Source organism: Bos indicus x Bos taurus, chromosome 13 (assembly GCF_003369695.1).
Source record: "Bos indicus x Bos taurus breed Angus x Brahman F1 hybrid chromosome 13, Bos_hybrid_MaternalHap_v2.0, whole genome shotgun sequence".
Taxonomy (NCBI): Eukaryota; Metazoa; Chordata; class Mammalia; order Artiodactyla; family Bovidae; genus Bos; species Bos indicus x Bos taurus.
Window position 1 is genome coordinate 29,312,441 of NC_040088.1, and position 21,332 is coordinate 29,333,772.

The following is a 21,332-nucleotide window of genomic DNA, read 5'->3' on the forward strand; positions in this document are numbered from 1 at the left end:
TAGTTTCTTAATCTTAAAATTCAGTAACTTGGGACCTCTCTGGCATCCCAGTGGTTGACTCTGTGCTTCCCCTGCAGGGGGCACTGACTTCTCCCCTGGTTGGGAAACTGAGATCCACTATCAGTTTGGAACTGTAAAGGAAAAAGTCGTAGGCGCCCTGAGTCAGGGTCCTCGCCTGGTCCCGGTGTTGGGTGCAGGGGTCCCTGCTGGAAATCCATCCACTCACAGCCCTTCATCACAAGACACAGACACAGGTTATGAAAAATGTTTTTATTTGAAATCAAAGTACCAAGCAGATACTTGCAAAACACCGTACAAAGTAGAACTCAGAGGTGTCCCTTGCCCAGGCTGCCTCCGAGCCCCTCAGATCCAATCCTGCCTCCTGGAGCCCGAGCCTGGGACAGCCCCCGCATGCCTGGTGGGGGGAAGGGTGGGGCGCTGACAGCGAGATGGCCCGATCCCCACACTGGGCTGAGGGTTCCTGGAGGACAGTGGGCCCCTTCCCACACCTGGAGCTCAGCCCCCAGGGACCATGTCTGGGAGCAGCCATCACGGTTCTGTTTATATGGCTCTGAAACGAACTTTCCACCCAGTGCCCCATGGCCGGCAGGCAGAGGCACCTTTCCAGGGCGTAGCAGGTCTGAATGGTCAAGGTTCCAAGCACAAGATGCCCAGTTTCACTAGCAACATGTTCTGATATGACCTGAGCCAGACGCAGGACTGGCTGGGGTGCCCCGTCCACAGGCTCAACTGTGTGCATCAGAGATGCGCCTGGAAGAGGAGCGTCTAACAAACAAGGAAGTGACACTGTGCTGAAACCAGCACACCCGAAACGGCAGCCAACCAGACATGACAGAAACAAAACAGCCTCAATGAGGGCGCTGAGGTGGGTCCAGGGGACCCGACGGACGGAAGGATGGATGGACGGAGCCCGGTTCCCTTCAAAGTGCGAGGCGGGTAGAGGCTTCTCTCTGGGTCTCCGCAGGTGTCAGATGGACAGGAGGCCCAGGGTGGCCGTGGGTATCCCCCACTGCAGTGGCTCAAGGCCTGCAGAGCAGCCCCTCCCTGGTCTTTCCAAGTCCAAGACCAGAAAAGCAGAGGGCTGGCCAGCCCACAGACACCCTCCCCACGAGCACCTGGATGCTACCTCACCCATGCTGGTCCCAGACGCCTTGCGGCACCAGTGTCAGCCAGTGGGTACAGCCCACCTCTAGGGGGGTCCCACTAGCATGGAGCTGAGCCCAGAGTTGAACACCAGACCATGAGCCCCAACCCGAGGCGTGTCCCCACTGGACATGGAGTGACCCCTCTACAGGCCCTGGTCGTTCTCTCCATGTGTCCTCCCCAGGAAAAGCCACAGGGCACACCCGCCTCTTGCCCCCGGGGCTGTCCCAACTGTCCCTGTGTACAAGACACTTCTGAACCCAGAGCAGATCAGGGAGCCCAGGCACTCTGCCTCATTTAGATTGAAAACACGATAAATCTGACTCTTTGTTGGAGCCTACTAAGGGTTCACTTAGAAACAGCCACAGAGCATGTGCAATGGCCCCTGAGCATCTGCGGGCAGGGGTAGGGGGCATTCTGGCCTGTGCTGCTTGGACCCCTGGGTCCCTCTGGCCAGGCAGGTGTCCCAGGGCCAGCACCCCGACCCCCGGGTGCCCTGGAGGCCCCTGAGCCACGTGCAGACCTGAAGCACCACTGATGCTTAGGCCAGAGATGGGAGAGCAGAGTGCTGGCCACACTAAACCTACAGAAAACTGTGGGAAGAAACCAAATCCATAGGATCCATGGGTTTCCACACTTGGGGACAGTTCCCAAGACACGTGTTAGTAACGGGCTCCCCAGTTACGGGCCGAGGCCCTGCCCCTGCCCTGCCTCTGCCGCCAGCTGCACTGGGCCCCTGGCCCCCCATCTGGCTCCTCACCAAGGCCCCACGTGTAAACAGTATTAATAAGCAACAGATGGAAAAATATATTTCCCAAGAAAACAAGGGAGGAGGTTCAGAGCTCAGAGCCCCACATCCCAGGCTGCTGCCACGTCCCTCGCCTCTCCTCTCTTCTCCGTCTGTTTTGGCGTTTCCTCTCTTTGGTTCAGCAGCCCCGCGTGGCCCATGGGCACCGGTGCTGTGCCCCCACAGCCTGAGGAGAGGTGGCCAGCCTAGTGCCCACGTGGGGCCTCACCTTCCATTGGCTGCTACTTGTGCTCATGGCCCTCCGCCATGGCGGCCACCTCGATGGTGGCCGTGTGCTCCTCAGGTCCCGGGGCAGCCACGGCACTCTCGACAGTCCCCGTGGGCACCGTCACGATGGTGCTGCCCCCGGGCGATACCTGGGCCACGTTCTGCAGGGTGGGGCCCAGGCCGGGCAGGGTGAGCAGCTGCAGTGGGCTCACCACCTTGACCACAGTGCTGCCGTCCTGCATGGCGGCTGTGCTCAGGACCGTGAGGCTGGATGCGTCCGGGTGGATCTCCACTGTGTTGGGGAAGGTGGTGCCAGAGGAGGCCAGCACCGTGTAGCCGCCAAGCAGTGGCGAGGCGGGGGAGCTGGCCGGAGCGACCTGGGGCGCAGCCTTGCCCAGCACGGGGGAGGGCAGGGTGGACACCACTTTGCCCAGCGGCACACTGGTGAGCTGGGAGACAGGCACGCCGGGGGTCAGGGCGATCTGGGCAGACTGGGCGAGCACCTGCGAGGCGATGGCGGCCGGCCCAGACGTGGCCCTCGCGAGCCGAGGCCGCTTCACGGGGGGCGGCAGGGAGACCGGCGTGAGCGTCATGAGCACATTGCTGAGGTGCTGTGACTTGTGCTTGAGCTCCTTGGCCCGCCGGCGGTGCTCGTCACACTGCTGCTCCAGGGCTGCGGGGCACAGGCCGTCAGACCACCCACCACCGCCAGACAAGGACCTGCACTGGCCTGGGGCCTGACCTCGCGTGCGCGTGGGGATGCGGTCTACAGGGCCTTCTTTGCAGGGGACTCGCTGCTCTGAGGAAGCAGCAGAGAGCAGCTGGCTCGAGCCGCCCGACTGGAGCAGCCTTCCCTGTTCTGTCACATATTCTGCTCACGCTAACGTCTGCAGGCAAACTGCCTGGTTACAGAGTCAGCCTGCCTCACACACACCCACAGGCACCTCCCGGGAAGGCGCCACCTCACAGGCAAAGTGTGGGGTCGAGGGTGAATCTCGGGGAGGTCTGGCTGGGGCCGCCCCAGTGTCACCCACCCCAGCCCTCTTCCGCACACCCAAGCACCTGTGGGCACAGCCGAGGCCAGTGTACCTGCCAGGTCGCGGGCATACTGCTCCCGAGAACGGTCCATCTGACACTTGTGGCTGGCCAGCACCTTCTTCACCAGGTCCAGCATGCCGAAATTTTGGACGATGTTGTTGAGGAGGACGGCGTCTACATGGGCAGGGCAGGCAAACAATGAGAATGAGCCAGCCCATAGCAAGTCTGGGGCACTCCATGCCACCTGCTGAGGTGTGGGACCAGGCGCAACAGGTCCTGATTCTAGGGCTTGGCTTCCTCCCAGCAGCGAGGAGGGATCCAGAGAGAGCAGGGTAACTGACCACCCCTGCCAATGCTTCTGGGCCAGCTCAGAGCCAGAAGAAGCAGGCTATACTCACTGGCATCCTGAGGCCATCCCCACCACGCCAAGCCAGAAGAGGCCTTGGGGGCCCATGGACCAGGGCAGACGGACTGCTCACCTCGGAGCTGCAGGGGTGGGTCCTGCACCCGCTGCTGCAGGCCCTTCATGGTCTCCACCAGCTCCTGGTGGAACTCCTGTATGACCTCGTCCAGCAGGCCTGCGTCCTTCAGCCCCCGCCAGAAGGCGAACGTATCATCTGAGATGGAAGGAGGGGCTCAGAGATGGGGAGTCCTGCACAGGCAGCCCCTCTGGTTCTATCACAGGGAGGAGTAAAGAACTGCCAGGAGGACACAGCTCTGGGGGAGCCGTGTGAGTGTCCCCCGCCCAACCACAAGTGGGAGTCCAGTGGGTCAGCCCTGTGCATCCACCAAGACAATGCCCTGCAGCCCACAAGTCCCCGTGGCGAAGCCAGGAGCAGGTGGGAGCCCCACCCCCCAGCAAGAAGCCCAGGGAGGCCCGTACCTCCAACGGCTGTGGTCCAGTCCCCTGGGTCCTCGCAGGTCTCGATGGTGATGGTCGCAGGAGCCCCATTCACTGCAACCAAGACGAGCTTGGTGAGCCCTGCTGGTGACAGGCCAGCACTCCACCCACCACAGTACCCCCCCTCATACCCCCCGTTTTCAAAAAATTAATTAACGTGTATAAGCACAACAGAGGATCCACACGTTATACATTCACTGCTAAACATGGACAAAGAAGGAGCTAGAAAATGTCTCCGCAAAGCTGTCCCCACGTCCTCAATACTCTGCTGTCCTTATCAGTTATGACGAGCCTTCATGCCTGCCGGCCAGGGGCCACAGGCCAGCCTTCCTGCCTGGCCTGTTCTCAGTAGCCCCTCAAGTCTCTGTCTCGTTGACACCGTTGTCTGTCTCAACAGCTACCACGTTTCCTTCTTGTAAATCAGAAGAGGTGGAACTTTGAGAGGTGTAAGCCACCCAGGCTGGTTCACCTCTGTCTCTAGTGTCTTCAGAGTCCTGGACACGGTCTGGATCTGGCCATGTGGGGCTTAGGAACAAGCCCAACATCCCAACTTCTAGGTGAGTTTTCTGGCCTCATGCCGGCCTTTTCCACATCCAACAAATACATCGGCTGGGGAATATCAGATGCTTGAAATAGCTTTTTCACAGTCTGGACTGATATAGAACCTTTAACTAAACAATAGGTGACTCTGGTGGTCTGAGGACTCTGGCTGAAGAAACCACCACGGAGGTAAGTTTAAGTAAAGCAACAGATCGTCCAAACCATCTAGAGACAACAGAACTCTAAGAGCTAAATCCCAAACCCCATGTGGCCTTTACCAGACATGGCACTGACTGGAGGCTCAGTGTTCAGATCCTTCTTGGAGACCAGCCACTGTGGCCGCCTTTTACAAAGCAAAGAGAGTGTGAACCCAACCATCCAGAGGAGGTCCTGTTCCCACAGAAGCCACTGGCCTGCCAGGAGTGGTGTCCCCGTTTCTCCGGAGGGCAGGGGCCTTGCCATGACCCAGCCCCTCTCACAGTGTCATGCTGTCCCAGGGCCAGGCCACCACCCAATAACTGCAAGCAGTGACCACTGGATGAGGAAAGAGTCAACAAGGGCCAGCCCCAACTGCTGGCAGCCTGCACGTTCCTGGATCTCCCAGAGGACTCCCCAGCTGAGCCGGCTGCCAGTCTGGGCAGGTAGGGTGCAGTGACTTATTCAGGGTGAACTCCAGGAGCTCTTTTTGCCCCTGAGCCTCCCCTCCAGCTTCCCAAGTACAGGACAAGGCCCCTCAACCAACCACTGTCTGGTCAGCATGAGGACAGTCCCTGGCCACATGGCAGCAAGCCCAGAGTGACCAGTGGAGCAACAGCTGAGGGGCAACCCAATTCCCATCTTGGGAAAGGTAGCGCCACCAAGTCATCAGTGGGCAACATGAACAGGGAAACTGGGACCTGATTTCATTCCAACTTGTTTTAAAAAAAATCTCTGTGCTCAAACATCTGGAAACAATCCCAGGGAATACTGAGGCCTTCTACCAGTTACAGTACTATAAACACATCAGCAACTCAATGGCAGGGAGCACACACAAGCCCAGACCGGTGCTGAGGGGAGAGGCTCCAGGGCAATGGCAGAGAGTGCTCCCCAAAACGGGCAAAGGCGGAGGTGGGCACTGGACACTCGCCCTGTTAATCTTCATGCTCTTCTCCACCTGTGCATCATTTTATAATAAGAACGGCTTAAGAAAATAAAGTCCTTCACTCTTCCCTGTGGGTAGAACAGCAATGCAACTAGATTTCCTCGGTGAGGAAGGAGGAGGTGGGCGCAAACCGCTGGGGCCCAGAAGGGACAGCCAAGTTGACTGGAGGCCCCATGCAAGCAGCCAGCAGTGGAGGGAGCCCAACATGTGGTACCTACCGTCAGCGGTGGCCGGCGTGAGCGGGATGTACTCGGTGGGCGTGGGGCTGCCCAGGGACGCGCGCGCCCCAGAGAGGTCGATCTTGGTGCTGCGGCAGGTGTTGGAGCAGACCCTGTCATGCTGGTAGAAGTCCAGCTCCCCGGAGTCCATGATCTTCCTGCACGGAAGAGGATGGGCGTCACAAGGGGTGACAAGGCTGCGGAGGCTCAGGGCCTGCCTGTGCTCCACCCCAGCACCTCTCTCTCAGCAGCATGGGGATGCCTGTGTGGGGCTCTGTCCACGAGGAGTGCGACCACAGCAGCTGGCACTCAGAGGGAGGTAGCTATCCCGGAGACTTCAGTCAGCACTGAGGGCTGGCCCTCTTTGAGAGAGTGGCCACAGTACTCCCTGATGGAGGGTCCCTGGCCAGTCCTGTGCAGGTCCCACCCCCTCTGCCCCGCCCCCACCCCTGCCGTGTCCACCTAAGCATGATGCCGTTCATTCGGATGGCTCGCTTCCAGTCCTTCAGGGTGGACTTGCCGGCTAGGTGCACAAACTCCTTGGGGCTGATGACGTGTTCATCGTACTGTGGACAGAAGAGCAGAGCAGGGTCAAGACGGAGCCTCCCCGATGCCCTTCTCTCTTGCCTGACCCTCTGTCCAGGGCCAGCCTGGGGAAGAGGGTGGATGGCAGGGCAGCCACTGTGGAGGCGGACATTCAGGATTTAGCCACTGGCAATCTTGACTGAGGTGGGAGGAAGAACCACCAGCTGAGCCACGCCTGATCCTTGAGCAGCAAGGCCTGGGTGAGGTGCTGGCCCTATCCTGCTCCAGTGGATGGTCAGGTGCTGCCCCTTGCAGGGAGGGAGCTGGGTGCTTGGTGATCTCCCTCAACTATATACCCAGTGCCTGGGACCCAGGGAGCCCACCCCACTCTGAAACACAGGGCACTCTCGCCCTCCAGACAGCAAGCAGAGAACTTTCCTGTACGTAACTTATTCCACAAATAACATTCACATACAGCCCATCAAGTAACAAGAGACACAATCACAGGGTCAGCTGTGAACACCCCTTCAGCCCACCTGGCCCAGCCCTAACAGCACCCTTCATGGCACAGGAGCACATGCCCAGTTCAAGTCAGGAAACTGCCCTCCCTCCTCGTGCGTCTGCTAGGTTCACCCAAATGTGGCCTGAGAAGGTGAAGTATCCAACTCAGTCTTATAGAACAAGCATGCACTGAAACCAAAGAACCAACGCACAACTGCATTTACTTAGAGCACAAGCAGAGGGGATGGATGTGTCACAGTCGCAGCAGAGGCACAAACAAAAGCTCCGTGGCCTGGACCCATGGCTGGACCTGACCAGGGTGCCAGATGCCCCGGGGCCTCCCCTCCGCAGGGCCTCCCCTCCCAGGGCAGCTGCCCTGAGGGGCTCTGCAGTCTGTGTTGGGTTGGGCCCAGATTACCCTGCCACTGGAGTAAAACTGCCTCAGCTCACGTACAAGCCACACCTGCTCTGTCACACTTCACAAAGAGTACATACTCTACAAATGGAAGGCTTGCAAACACTCTGTTTCAAGCAAGGCTATCGGTGCTGTTTTTCAACAGCAGTTGCTCGATTCAGGTCTCTGTGCCACATTCTGGTGATTCTCCTAATATTTCAAACTTTTTCATTAGCTACAGTGATCTGTGATCAGTGCTCTTCAGTGCTACCACGACTCTGAGAGCTCGGATGATGGTTACCATTTTTAGCAATAAAGCTAAAGGCATGTACATTGTTTTTAGACACAACGCTATGACACCACTAACAGAGCACAATCCAGCGTAAATATACTTTTTATATATGCCGGGAAAACAAAAAATGTGTGTGGCTCTCTATTGCAAGGTGCCCTTCTCCAAGGCTGCCTGTGACCAGCCTGGGAAGCGCTCTTGATGGAAGCGACTGTCCTGATTTCCTGAGCCTGTGCACTGTCCCTCCAAGCCAGGAAGCCACTCTACCCCTTGCCTTGATTGGTTGGGAGCTGCCTCGGAGCCCAGGAAGGCAGGGATAGTCAGCACCCTCTCTGGCCACTCCCCAAGCACAGGAAGTCCATGGTGGACCCAGAGTGCCCCTCAACTACGTGATGCTTTCTCTGACCCTGCCCCCACCTGACACTGTAGCACCACCGATGGCCTGCCTCTCCCTTACATCCCGCCACCCCTTTCTGTCCCGCCTCCCTCTGAGGAACCAGGTTCTCTACTGGTGGGGCAGGTGTGCTCCATACTCAGGGTGGGCTAACTGGTCCCACTCACACCCATCCGACTGTACTGACTGCCCTGTCTCTCCTCTCCTTAACCTAGAGGAACATCTCAGACTGAACATGCCTTCCTGACCTCACCATCCGTGAAGCATGCAGGTCTGTGTTTCTGTAGACAAAGATAGCGTTCCTCAGTTTGTGTCTGTCTGATATCTTCCTGAGCAGAACCAGGTTGTGCGTTTATGTCAGGAAATGCCATAGAACCTCTGCCCATTCCGTCAGGAGGCTGTGGCGGAGACTGGCCCAACACTGACGCCCAAACATCACCACTCATTTAGCGGGTGCTCTGCAGGCTTCACCCTCTGTAAGCAGCACCTTAGTGATGGGGGTACTTGGAGACCAGCTTCCCCTGACTAGATGCAGCACCTCCTCATGGCGCTCTGGGTCCAGTACCCCACCTAGGTTTGTTAGTTGGTGTAAGAGTTTTAACTCTTCCTTGTTTGATGTAAATAAATGACATGAAATATACTGCAACAAATACGGGCAGATACTTACTTTTACTTGAATTACAATCCACGACCATCATTCATTATTCTGATGCTAAAATGTCCCAGAGCCAGTGGAAGGTCCTTTGCACTGGCACCTAGTGTAGATTTTGAAATGTGAAATCTGAATGTATTTGTTCAGTTTCGGATGTGTCAAGTTTCTTGAACTGCGGGTGGCTATCTTTCCTGGGTTATGAAAGTTCGCAGACCCTCTCTCCTTTCAGAAGTCAGACAAATATGTTAGACTCTCCCGTGCTTCCACTTTCCCCTGTGACGTTTCGCTCGGTAGTTGTCTCGATAACTTCTTCACTTCTGTCTTCCTGTTCACCAATTATCTCTTCAACTGTGTATAATCAGCTGTAAATCCACCCACTTAGTGTTCGATTTTAATTGTTTTTCATTTCTAGTTTTTTTCATATCTGCTTACGCTTTATTCGTGTTTGAGTCTCTTTATTTCTTGAAGTAATTAAACGTAATTATTTTATATTTCGTGTCTCAGAATTCCAACCTGCAGTATTTGTGGGCCTTATTTTGCTGTCTGTGATTTCTGTGTGCACTCACTCAGGTGCTTTGCTTCCTTGTGTGCTCAGGGTTATGTTCTGCGTTACTGTGAGCTGCTCTTTTTTTTGGAACTTTGTCTACCAAAGTAACTTGAAACCTGAGGTAAAGGTGAGTTCTTTGAAAAAGGATTTCTCATTTGTTTTTGTCAGATTCCTGGGGGAGCTGTGAGCCAGGAACCATCTGACAACTGAACTCGTAGCTAAAGGTATTCACACTGTACAGGCCACACGTGACTCCTCAGGAGGGTCCCTACTCCACCTAGTGCTGATGTGGGAGGGGCGTTTTCCTTGTCCTGGAGGTAGGGGGGGCTGGGAGGATGTGATCAGCATGTTTTCTAGCCCCCAACATTGAGGGTGGAGACCTCTGGAAGCAGCAGCATCACAGGGACAATCCTTACCCCAACAACACACCCCAACTGAGAGCCCTGGGCTTTGGCTCCTCATCTCCTGCCCATAAGGCTGAGAAACCAGTGTCAGGCAAAAGTTAGCTGCCCTCTACAATCCACCTTTACTCAGGCCCTGGGCCTACTTCCTCCTCTTTTGCCAGCTTAAGGAGGCATCTTCTAGATGCCTTAAGTGGCATTTTTAGCTGTTTTCAGCACAAGGTGAGTGGGTACCTAAGCTACCATGCTGCAGGAAAAGCAGACCTCTCTCCTGTCCACCTTACCCACAGCTGCTAATGAATCTTTGCAAAGCAGCTCCCTTGTTTAAACTGCCTGACAAAGTCACTCCAGGAATGGAACTCACTGCCTTGAGGCTCTCTCATGCCTTGGTGATAGCCTGATTGTCCCTGAAGCCTCCTTGTCCTCTGCTCTCCCAAACATGGGATTTCTGCTTCCTGAACTCCCCACCAGGGTCACACCCCCTGCAGTTGGGGTCTCCTTTTGTCTGCTTCATAGCTGCGGCCCTGGGAACCCCTCCCTGAAGCCTGGCTGCATGGGAACTCTCACCTGCACACACTTCACGTTGATGCCGGGGCACACAAACTTCCTCCAGATCAGGTTGGCCCTGCTGTCCCCGCAGGTGATGGGGTAAACGATCTCTGCCTCCAGGCTCTCCTCCTCTTCAGCCATCTTCACTTCTCACCAGGTGTGTTGACAGGGAAAGGGGCAACACAGAAAATCAGTTACAACTTCTCCAAAGCATTTCCTGCAAAAGTACAAGGTTAACTACCTTGAAAGAGAAATCAGAATCCAGGAGAGACTGAAACAAGACGAAGGTGGGCAGAGGGCATTTCTCCTCAGCCCAAAGTAAAGACCAACTGATGGAAATAAAACTTCACCCAAACACTTACAGAGAAACCTATTCTTAATATTTGGAAGAGCTCTGAAGCCTTTAATGTCAGGCTACAGAAAAAGGCCAAAGGTGGTAAGAGTCTGCATTGCTGATCACAGACGGCTACACTAACCAGGACTGCAAAACGAGCTCTCCCTGCTAGCCACGGGCCAGCGCCACACCTGGGGACCCTGGAGCCAGGGCCTCCGTGGTGCCTCAGGCCCATCTCTGGAGAGGAGCCCCAGGAGGGCCTCGGGAACCTTTGCCCCCTTACTGAAGGGAGGACAGTCCCCTCAGGCAAAACCACTTCTGTCTGGAGCGGCCTGCGGGCGCCACTGCCAGAAGGCAGGCTCCCTACCTAACATGGCCTCCTTGAGTTGTGAGGATGCTGTGAACGCGGCTGCAGCAGCCGCCGCAGCATTTTCCGTGTCCATGTTGTCCTCCGTCAGGTCACCGCTGGGGACAAAAGGGAAGGAGACAGAAGGGACATCAGCACCTCTGCAACAGCCAGCCCCACGCTCCACTACCATTTCTGCCCCGCTTTCCAGTCTAGCCAGAGGTCATGGCACCGCTGACCCCACACACGTCTCTCCTCACTTCACCTAGAAAACCTGGTTCCCAACTGGCCTGACCCTTCAGAGGAGAAGTTACCATGCATTTGGGGACACGAAGCCATGACCTCGGCAGCGGGAGAAGAGACATAGCCCTCAGCTCACCTGAGCCCCTCCACCACCGCCCCCCCGGAGCCTATCCTCACCCGTGCGGGGCAAGGTTGGTGGTGACCAGCACAGTCTTCACCTCCTCCACACCACTGCCGTCCGCCGCCGTGTCAGGCGTCGTCACCACCACCACCTCCTCCATGTGGACACTCACATCGGGGGTGGCCATGGCTCAGCGGACAGGAGACGCCAGGGCCCCGGGCCTGCAGGGCAACAGGGCAGGCACAGGGTCTGCATGGGGACCTTGCTACCTTCTGACAGTGGAGTGAGCACAGGGCGGAAGCCCCGGCAGAACCGTGGAGCTGCACCAGGCCCGAAAGCCCCACGGCCACACTCCGGCGCTGGGGAAGAGCCAGGATGCAGGTGGATGCCTCTGGCAGCAGGCCCCGTCAGAATCCAGGGCTTCGCACAGAAGGCCCTTGGGAACCCCCTGTCTCTGGTCTGGGAGACCCTCCCTGGTGTTATTTTGTCTTTGCCTCTTTGCCCTCTGGTGAGCCCCAGCCCTCTAATCTCTGATGGTCGCAGTCAGGCAGGCACTGAAAACTCCGGGGGCCTGGAGGTAACTCACTGCTCCGCTGCTCTCTACCCTCTGATGCTTGGCTCAGGGCAGGCCAAGGACTGAGGTGTTACAGAACAGGGGAAGAAATGCAGCTCTGGGGGTTGGAGTGAGCAAGAGACTGCGGAGAGTGGGGAGGTGGAGAAGGCCTGACCCCAGCCATGTGTGAAGACCCCGGTCACTCCTCACCTGTCTGTATGCAGACCTGGCCCGAAACAGTCAGCCAAAGCTTTCGAGGACTAACCTCCAGGGTCGACCACTGCCCAGGTCTCAGACCAGCCTCGGATGGCACCTGAGGGACAGAGACCCCGGCACAGGCTGAAGGCTGAGCTGACTCAAGACAACATCTGCCCACAGGAGGGGCTCAGACCCATAGCCCAGGTACACTTCTTGCTATAACAAAATGCTCCATCCTCCACAGGATCTACAATATTCAAAGGATCTAGACGACGATCCAGAATAATCTACCACACAAAGAAGCAGGAAAGTCTGACCAAAATTAGGGCAAAAATAATCCGAAGAAGCCCAGTCCGAGGTGACCACTGGAACCCCCAGTGGCCTGAGCTGCGAGCACTCCTACTCCATGAGTGGAGCCTGCTGTCCTGACTGGATCGGCACAGGAACCAAAGTCACAGCCAAGTGGAAATTTGAAAATAAAACAATATAATAACAGAAATCCACCTTGTGGGCTCAGTATCAGAATGGAGGTGAGAGAGGAAAGAGATACAACAATGAAAATATAGAGCAGTACAAAAGATCTAATGTGAACAACAGAAAGAAGATGGAAAACAAAATGAACAGAGCTTCTGGGAATGCAGAACAAAAGAAGTTGGCCAACTGTATCACCAGAGTCCCAGAGGAAAGAAGACCGTGCGGTGCTGAAAAACAACTCGGAAGAAATAACAGCTGAACGCTTCCCAAGGGTAGTGAAAAATATAAATGTACACACTCAAGAAGTCCAACAAACTTCAAGCAGAATAAACTCAAGGAAATCTATGCCGAGAGCACCATCAAACTGCTGAAAACGGATGACAAAGTAAGAATGTTACAAAAACAGATAAAAAGGTACATATTTCCCACATGAGAAGAGCAACCTGAAGGCCTTCAGGACTCTCCCCAGAACCACAGAACCAGAGGCAGGGACTTCCTTACCATGCTGAAAGCAAAGAGCCTAAGGCCCGCATTCTGTGACAGGGAGAAGATCCTTCAGAAACGAAGGCACAATAGAGACACTTTCAGATAAAGGAAACTTAAGACAACTGGCCACAAGCAGATCTGCTCTAAAAGCAGTGTTAACAGGGTCCTTCAGACAGACGGAGATTACAGCAGAGGGAGGCCTGAAGCTTCAGGAATGGAGGAAGGCAACCGGTGTGGTAAATATCTGGTAAAACTCAGTAAACAGTTTCCCCCTCCAGTTCTTTTTTCTTGTGTATTTAGCTGTGTCAGGTCTCAGCTGCGGCATGCACGATCTTCCATTGCCACGCACAGACTCTCTAGTTGCAGCACGCAGGTTTAGTTGCCCGGAGGCAGGTGGGATCTTAGTTCCCCGACCAGGGACTGAATCTGTTGCTTGCACTACAAGATGGATTCTTAACTACTGGACCACCAGGGGAGTCCCCAAAATTAAGTCTTAGTTTAAAAATATAAAACATACAACACCAAAAGTGACCCCAATGTAAACTACAGACTCTGCTTGATGATGAGTCACCTGGGGACTGCAACAAACGTACTGCTCTGGTGAGGATGCTGACAGGGACGGGGGCTGGGGAGTGGGTAAATGGGAACTCCGGAGGCTCCTGTTCAATTGTGCTGTGAACATAAACCTCCCCCCAAAATGAGGTATGTACATTACAACGGAATGAATGGACAGTAGAAAATGAAGATAACAAGCTACAGGTGGAAGAAAATACTTGCAAATCACATCCGACAAAGAACTTGCTTGCAGAATACCGAAAGAACTCGACAACACCGCAATTTAAAAGTAGGCAGAATATGTGAACAGACACTTCAGCAAAAGAGAAGTCCAAATGAGCACACAGAAAGCTGCTCGACATCATTAACCCACAGGAAAATGCAAACTAAAACCACAAGAATACTACTGCACACCTATTAGAACAGCTTAAAAAGCACCAATGAAAACCTGATGATACAGAGACCAGGAGGATGTGAAGCAACTAGAATTCTCACACAGCTGTGTGGTGCAGCCACACTAAGAAGGGTCTGGACATTTCCATAAAGTTAAATACACTCCTCCTACATGACCCAGCAAACCCACTCCTAAGTATCTGCGAAAGAGAAACCTGTACACACAATGTTACGACAGCTTTATTCATGACTGTCAGAAACTGGAAACAACTCAAATGACCTTCAATAGATGGACATAGAAAGACGTTCCATGGGGAACAGGGACAGTCTCTTAGAAACACAGAGCTGGGAAAACCAGACCTCTGCAGGCAACAGAATGAGGCTGGACCTTCACTTACACCACAGACAAAAATTAACACAAGACGAATCAAAGATCCAAACATAAGAGCTTATACTGTAAAACCCTCAGAAGAAAGCAGAGGGGAAAGTCCTCCTGACACAAAATTTGGTAATGACATCCTTCTTTCTTTTTACTTTTTGGCTACAGTGGTACAATTTGTGGAATTTTACTTCCCTGACCAGAGACTGAACCCAGGCACTCGGCAGTGACAGCACAGAGTCCTAACCACTGGACTGCCAGGGGATTCCCTAGCAATATGACACCAAAAGCACAGGCAACAAAAAGCAGATCAATTGCCTCCACTGAAATTAAAAACTATTGTGCACAAAGGACACTCTGGGGAGACTGAAAAGGCGACCTACACACTGCAAGGCAGTGTCTGCGCAGCACATGTCCACCAAGGGATTCACACCCAGGATGCAAGTCAACGACAACAAAACGACCGGAACCACAGGCCAAGTATCATTTGGAGGAGACTTTTCTCTAAAGGAAATCTGCAAACAGCCCGTCAGCCATGGAACAGATGCTCAACACCCTTAATCATTGGGGAAATGCACACGAAAACCACAAGAAGATACCACTTCATACCCGTCAGGATGGTTATTAAAACAAACGGAAATTAAGTGTGGTCAGGATATGGAGAGACTGGAACCATCCTGCACTGGTGGCAGACCAACAAAATGGTGACGCCCCACGGAAAGCAGTCTGGTAGTTCCTCAAAAGTCACACGTACAGGGACTTCCCTGGCGGTCCACTGGTTAGGACTCTACACGTCCACTGCAGGCAGCACGAGTTTGATCCCTGGTCTTGATCCCTGGTCAGGGAATTAAGATCCCACATGTCACGAGGTTTTAAAAAAAAATCACTTTAAGATCGCCCTTATCACTTGAAACTAACACAACCTTGTTTTTTAATTGGCTATAGCCCAATAAAGTTTTTAAAAAAAGTTTCCCCGAAAGTAATGTTGTTCTGTGGTACTTGGCTCTCATGGAGGCACCTCTGCTTTCACCAGGTAGGCTCTGAGAAGACCCAAAAGCCACACTTGACCCCAGAGCTGCAGAAAGGCAAGGGCCCACCCTCCAAGAGTAGCTGTCCACACCGACATCTCAAAACTGTACAGAGCACTAAACAGGGAAAACCCACAAACTGGAATTTCTCCCTCTCCAATGGCAACTATATTAAGTTCTCAAAATTCCTCTTTTCCAATTAATTTTGAAGTAAAGAAAACATGACAAAATATGTCTAAAACAGCATTTTGGGGCATAAATATATAAAAACAGATAAAAAATGTGTGAGTGCACAGTCAGTACATCAGACTCAGATCTAGCTTTCCATGCCTTAAAAAAAATCAAATATTTTCCTTTGATAAAAATACGACCAGAAACAGCAGAGGGCCTAGGTCACATAGCAATGGTCCACAGACACAGTTTCTTTGATCCTCACCTTGTTACAAAATATTTAATTAGTTGCAACTTTTTCAAAGTTTACAGGCTTCACATTTTAGAAATCCAGATTTCTGTTGTCTCTTGAAGAATGTCAGAAGTAGCCATTCCTGGAGGTGGCCCTCTAGCCCTGCTTTTCCTTGAGAACCTGGGCTTCCTCACCCTGCCTTCCTGGAGGGTGAGGGGGCACAAGCACTAGCTGTCCAGTCTTGACCACACCCTGCATTACCCTGGCCGGGCGGCATGAGGCTCTTAAGTGAGCAACCTGTATGTATAAGTTTCTCCCCTGTCCAGTATGTCTTCCCAAAGTCTTAAGATACTTCCTACAAAGAAGTAATTTCTGACCAGTCTGCTTAATGTATCTTGTTACACTGGGGATTTATTTAATCCACTTGGTTTTATCCTAAACAGACTGGTGCACACTGTTGTACTCAGTTGTGCATGGTTGGTGGGAATGTAAATTGTGCAGCCACTATGAAAACAGTACCAGGTTCCTCAAAAGATTAAAAATAGAACTGTCATATGATCAGCAACCCCACTTCTGGGTGTATATATGAAAGAACATAAATCAGGATCTCCAAGAGACACCTGCACCCCTTGTTCACTAAAGCATTATTTACCACAGTTAAGATACAGGAGTAACCTCAATGTCCATTGACAGATAAATGGATAAAAGTTTGGTATACACACATAATGGAATATAACTTAACCTTTAAAAAAAAAAAAAAGGAAATTCTGCCATTTGTGCCAACATGGATGAATGTGGAGGACATTATTCTATGTGAAATAAGCCTGACACAGGACAAAATACTGCATGATACCACTTCCAGGAAAATCCCCTGGATAGAGGAGACTGGAGTGCTACAGTCCATGGGGTCACAAAAGAATCCAACACGACTTAGTGACTAAACAACAACCACCACTTATATGAGGAGTCTAAAACAGTCAAACTTAGAGAAGCAGAGTGTGGAATGACGGTTCCAAGCATTTGGTGAAGAGGGACCAGGACAGAGTACGAAGCTTCAGATACACAAAATGAGTAAATCCTGGAGGTCTGAGATACTGCATGAAGTGAAGTCGCTCAGTCGTGTCCAACTCTTTGCAGCCCAATGGACTGTAACCTACCAGACTCCTCCGTCCATGGGATTTTCCGGGCAAGAATGCTGGAGTGGGTTGCCGTTTCCTTCTCCAGGAGATCTTCCCCACCCAGGGATTGAACCCGGGTCTCCCACATTGTAGGCAGACGCTTTATCATCTGAGCCACCAGGGAAGTCCTGAGATACTGCATAGTGCCTAGTTAACAATATTGTATACTTAAATTTTTGCTACTTAAGCGTTCCTACCACAAAGTAATAATGAGAGCAAAAAATTTTTGGTGACTGACAATTTAATGGCATAGATCATAGTTTCACAGGCGTACATGAAACTCATAAAGTTGTATACTTGTTATGCACAGTTTTTTTTTTTTTAATGAAAAAAAAGACTGATGTAACTGAAATTTGTATTTGAAGTGTTAGCAAAGAAAGATAATCTTGGCTGTCTGGAAGAAAACTAAGTAAATAACAAAGTTAGGCAAGTATGTAACAGGTCATTATTGGCAATGGACCCCTACCAAGAGGTTCACGTGGCTCTGGTTCTCACCAAGTGTTCTGCAGGCATAAGGCCCCCACAGAAAGGGACGTATCAACGTGGCCCCAAGGGTAGAGGGTTATCCATGAGGCCCTCATGGGAAGCGGGGATTACCCCGCGACCCCCAGTAAAGAGAGAGATATCCACACGGCCCCCACGGGGTGAGGGGGCATCCCCGGGAGCCCCACAGCAAGGGGAGTATCCACGAGGCTCCCACGGAAACGGGGCAATCCACGCGGCCCCCACCCAAAGCCCTCCCTAGCGCCCGCCGCCCGCCGCCTTCCGGCAAGATGGAGGCCGCGCCGCCGCCGACGCGCCTGACGCGGACCCGTGACGCCCGTGACGCCCGCCGCGCGCCGCCGCCCCTCCCCCGCTCCCCTCCCCCCGCCGTAACGTCCTGACGCTCCGCAGGGACCCCTGACTGGACGGCGGCGCGCGGCGGAGCGAGAGGCCTCGCCGCGGGGGGGCGGCGGGCGCTTACCTGAGCCGCGGCCGGGCCTGCGCGGGCGCCGACGGGCGGGCGGGGGTGGCGGGCGGCGGCGGCAGGCGGGCGGCGGCGGCGGCCTCGGGCTCCGCTCCTTGTTGGGGATTCGGCGGCGGCGGCGGCGGCGGCGGCCCGGGCGCGCGCTTCCTAGTGACGCAGGCGGCGGGGCCGCGCACGCACGGGCAAGGGCGAGCCCGGGGATTTATTTGGCGCTAGGCGTGGAAGCGGGCGGTGCCGAGAAATAAGGCCCGGCGAGGCCGGGCGCGCGTGCGCTTGGGTGTGGGTTGGGCCGGAGGTGGATGTACCTGCCCTTTCCTGGGGCTGCGGGTCATGCTGCCCACCCGTCCCCCCCGCCCCCTCCGCCCACTGGCTCACCTGCCTGGCACGGAGGAAACAAGACCCCGGAAGGGGTGCGTAGGAAGATTCGTTTAGGGTTGGCGAGAAATGTGAGTGACTTGCCTGTGTGTGAAAGGGTCTCTTCAGAGGCAGGCAGGTGAGAGGGCTGCCCTGGGGTCGTACAGTCCGAATCCTGCGATTATCATGTTTTATTTTTGTATTATAGTAAGCCATAAAGACTTCTGGTTCGGCGAGGCGCCACCCAGTGTTCCTGTGTCGACCCCCAACCGCGCTGTCCTATGCTGTAGTCACTGACCGCGTTTGCTCATCTTAATTTGCGTTAACTGAAGTTAAAATCCAGTTCCTCCGCTATCACAGAGCCACGAAAGACATCCTGAAGTAGGGTTAGGATCGCTGTGAAAACTCTTAAAATTACAGTAACTGGCTGGAGTATAAAGACCCTAGATTTTCCAGAACATGAGACGGTTAGCAGCACTCAACACTCAGCTTTAATGGGGTTCCTTTGACTTGGGAACCAGCACAACCAGGCCTTAATGTTTGCTTGAAAGGTGCAGTGGGGGCCCAGGGGATGGCAAGTGGGGTTCACCTGCCCTGCCCAGGGCCGAGGCACGTGTGAGGTATCCCGATCAGCTCCTGCCGCAGGACTCCTGGAGGAAGCAGGGCAGCGGTGGGATTGGCCGTTCCCGCACCTGCCTGTGTGCCAGGCAGTTGGGGGACCCAGAGGGTGGGCGAAGCTGGCTGTTCTCAGACAAGTGCAGGCGGGTCCCAATTCTCCTCCCGTGTAGTGTCCCTGCTCTGCTTGCTGATAGCTGCCCGTGACTCAGACCCTAGATGGAAGCCTGCTGGGTCCCTGGGTGCTCCCTCTCAGAAGGCTTAGAAGTCTGAAAACAAATGCCTTCTTTAGGACTGAGCTCTGAACCTGTGTTCATAATTTGAGTTTCCCTGTCCTCAGGTTTCTGAAGTGGGTGCGAATAAAATCAGAAGAAGGGATTCAGAAGATGCAGAGGGCAGGGGCCAGGCCAGGTCCTGCTGCTGCATGGCCAGGTGAGCTGTGGCTGCCAGCCCTGGAGTCTGTGGGCACCCTAAACTCTCCAGTCTGAGTTTGCAGGGCCTCGGAGTATGTCTGTTACAGAACCTGACGCCTGACATTTGAACAGAAGTGCTGGGCTCCGCTTGGCTGGAGGGATGGACTAGTTCCTCCTGGCTAGGGGCTGAGGTGGTGCTTTCTCCCCTGGGCTCCCGTGGGGATGGGAGCTTCCACTCTTGGTTGCCTGCAGAGGAGAATAAACCTATGAAAGAGTGATCAACAGGCCCAAGAATGCTGTGGGGTTGCCAAACCCCGTGATTTACTTCAGCTCCACCACACACAGCCCTTGACCAAATGGAAAGCAGGACCGTGACGGGCCGGCTAACCCAACAAGTCCTGTCCCTTCCCTCCTCCACTCTGCCAGCTCCAGGGTCCAACACCTCCTGCCTAGGGTAGGGAGCACATGCACTGGGTGTTACAGAGCTGTGCATGGGTGAAAGTTGTATTCAAGCTCAGTGCACACCACTCTATCCAATGTAAGAGTATGAAGTTTATTGATATTGTGTCAGATTCACTCTGCAGCCAACTTTTAAGAAACTATCCCTCATTTAGTATTAAAGACCAAGATATTAAAATATACTTTCTTTTTCCAATCGTGTGTCTATGTGAGGTTAGATTTTCTTATATGCTTCAACCATTCTCACTGATTCTTGTTTTAGGAAACTCATTGTTTTTCATTTTATTTTTTTTGTTTTTCAATTTAAGATGTTAATGTGTGACAGGTGTATCAGTTCAGTTCAGTCGCTCAGTCATGTCCGACTCTGTGACCCTATGAACCGCAGCACGCCAGGCCTCCCTATCTATCACCAACTGCCAGAGTCTACCCAAACCCATGTCCATTGAGTCAGTGATGCCATCCAACCATCTCATCTGTATAGTTTCTAAGTTAATTACAGTTTTTTAAATTTCTCGGTTTTAATTCTCAGTGTGGTCCCCCTTGACTCGTAAAGCCCACATAAACAGCTCTTTGTTGTTGCGGGGGGGTCCTTTAAATTTGTAAGAGTTCCCTGAAGCCAAAAAGTTGAGGAAGTTTTCTCAAAATTCCTAGTACATCCATGAAATAGATGATTGTCTGGCACTTAAGGTGATGTGTATGAAGACAGGAAAAGTGCAAACATGTCACTGTGGGAACATCTCAGAGGTCTGAGCTGGGGCTCTCTTCAACACCACTGAGGGGGAGTCCTCTCCAGGGTAAGGAGTTTAGGGGATCAAGATTTTTGTCTTTATACTTTGCAGTGATACGAGGCACATTATGTTTGTAACCAGAAAAAAAACATTGTCATAAGGTAATGTCTACTCTTAGTTTCCCCAAAGTGGACTTTGTGAAGATTAAAAACATGCTTTGCAAAATCATAAATTACCACCTGTATGTAAGGTTTTATTGAATAACATGTAGGTTCTCACAGGGCAGGGGCTGGGTCTTCAAATCCATCACTGTTCTGGAGTCAGATACATGTAATAAACACACACTTAACTCGTGTTGAATATACAAATAAGTGCATGGATGTTTTAAAGTTACCAGTTACATAATTACAACTGCTGTCCAGTTGAATTTTGTCCTCCACAGATGTGTTGACATCCCAGGTCTCAGGCCCTCAGAATGTGACCTCATTTGAAACTAGGGTTGTTGCAAGCGTAATTAGTTAAATAATGAGGTCATGTTGTAGTTTGTGTGTATGTTCGTATCTTAGTTGTGTTTGACTCTTTGCGACTCCATGGACTGTAGCCTGCCAGGCTCCTCTGTCCATGGGATTCTCTAGGCAAGAATACTGGAGTGGGTTGCCATGCCCTTCTCCAGGGGATCTTCATGACCCAGGGATCAAGCCCGGGTCTCCTGCATTAGCAGGCAGATTCTTTACCATCTGAGCCGCCAGGCAAGCCCCCATCTGGGAGTGGGGGCCCCTAATTCAGACAGTGGTGTCCTATAAGACAGACACCCAGGGAGAGGCAAAGACCTGAGT

General features: G+C 53.1%; 1 protein-coding gene across 6 annotated transcripts; it reads right to left on the minus strand.

Moving 5' to 3' along the window:
* Window positions 1-251: 251 nt before the first annotated feature.
* On the minus strand, window positions 252-17,980 carry GMEB2 (glucocorticoid modulatory element binding protein 2). 6 transcript variants are annotated; one of them, XM_027559146.1, is made up of 11 exons: window positions 17,925-17,980; window positions 12,077-12,179; window positions 11,370-11,534; window positions 10,971-11,068; window positions 10,288-10,415; window positions 6,480-6,583; window positions 6,018-6,175; window positions 4,101-4,172; window positions 3,697-3,834; window positions 3,242-3,391; window positions 252-2,852 (listed from the first exon to the last, which is right to left on the minus strand). In XM_027559146.1, the coding sequence occupies exons 3-11, from the start codon at window positions 11,498-11,500 to the stop codon at window positions 2,194-2,196; spliced, it is 1,638 nt and encodes a 545-aa protein (XP_027414947.1). In that variant the 5' UTR covers window positions 11,501-11,534; window positions 12,077-12,179; window positions 17,925-17,980; the 3' UTR covers window positions 252-2,193. The 6 variants fall into 6 exon arrangements, with proteins under 6 accessions (XP_027414947.1, XP_027414952.1, XP_027414948.1 ...); XM_027559151.1 differs by having other exon boundaries at window positions 3,269-3,391; window positions 10,288-10,486; window positions 17,925-17,977; XM_027559147.1 differs by lacking the exon at window positions 12,077-12,179 and having other exon boundaries at window positions 17,925-17,948.
* Between the last annotated feature and the right edge of the window lie 3,352 nt (window positions 17,981-21,332).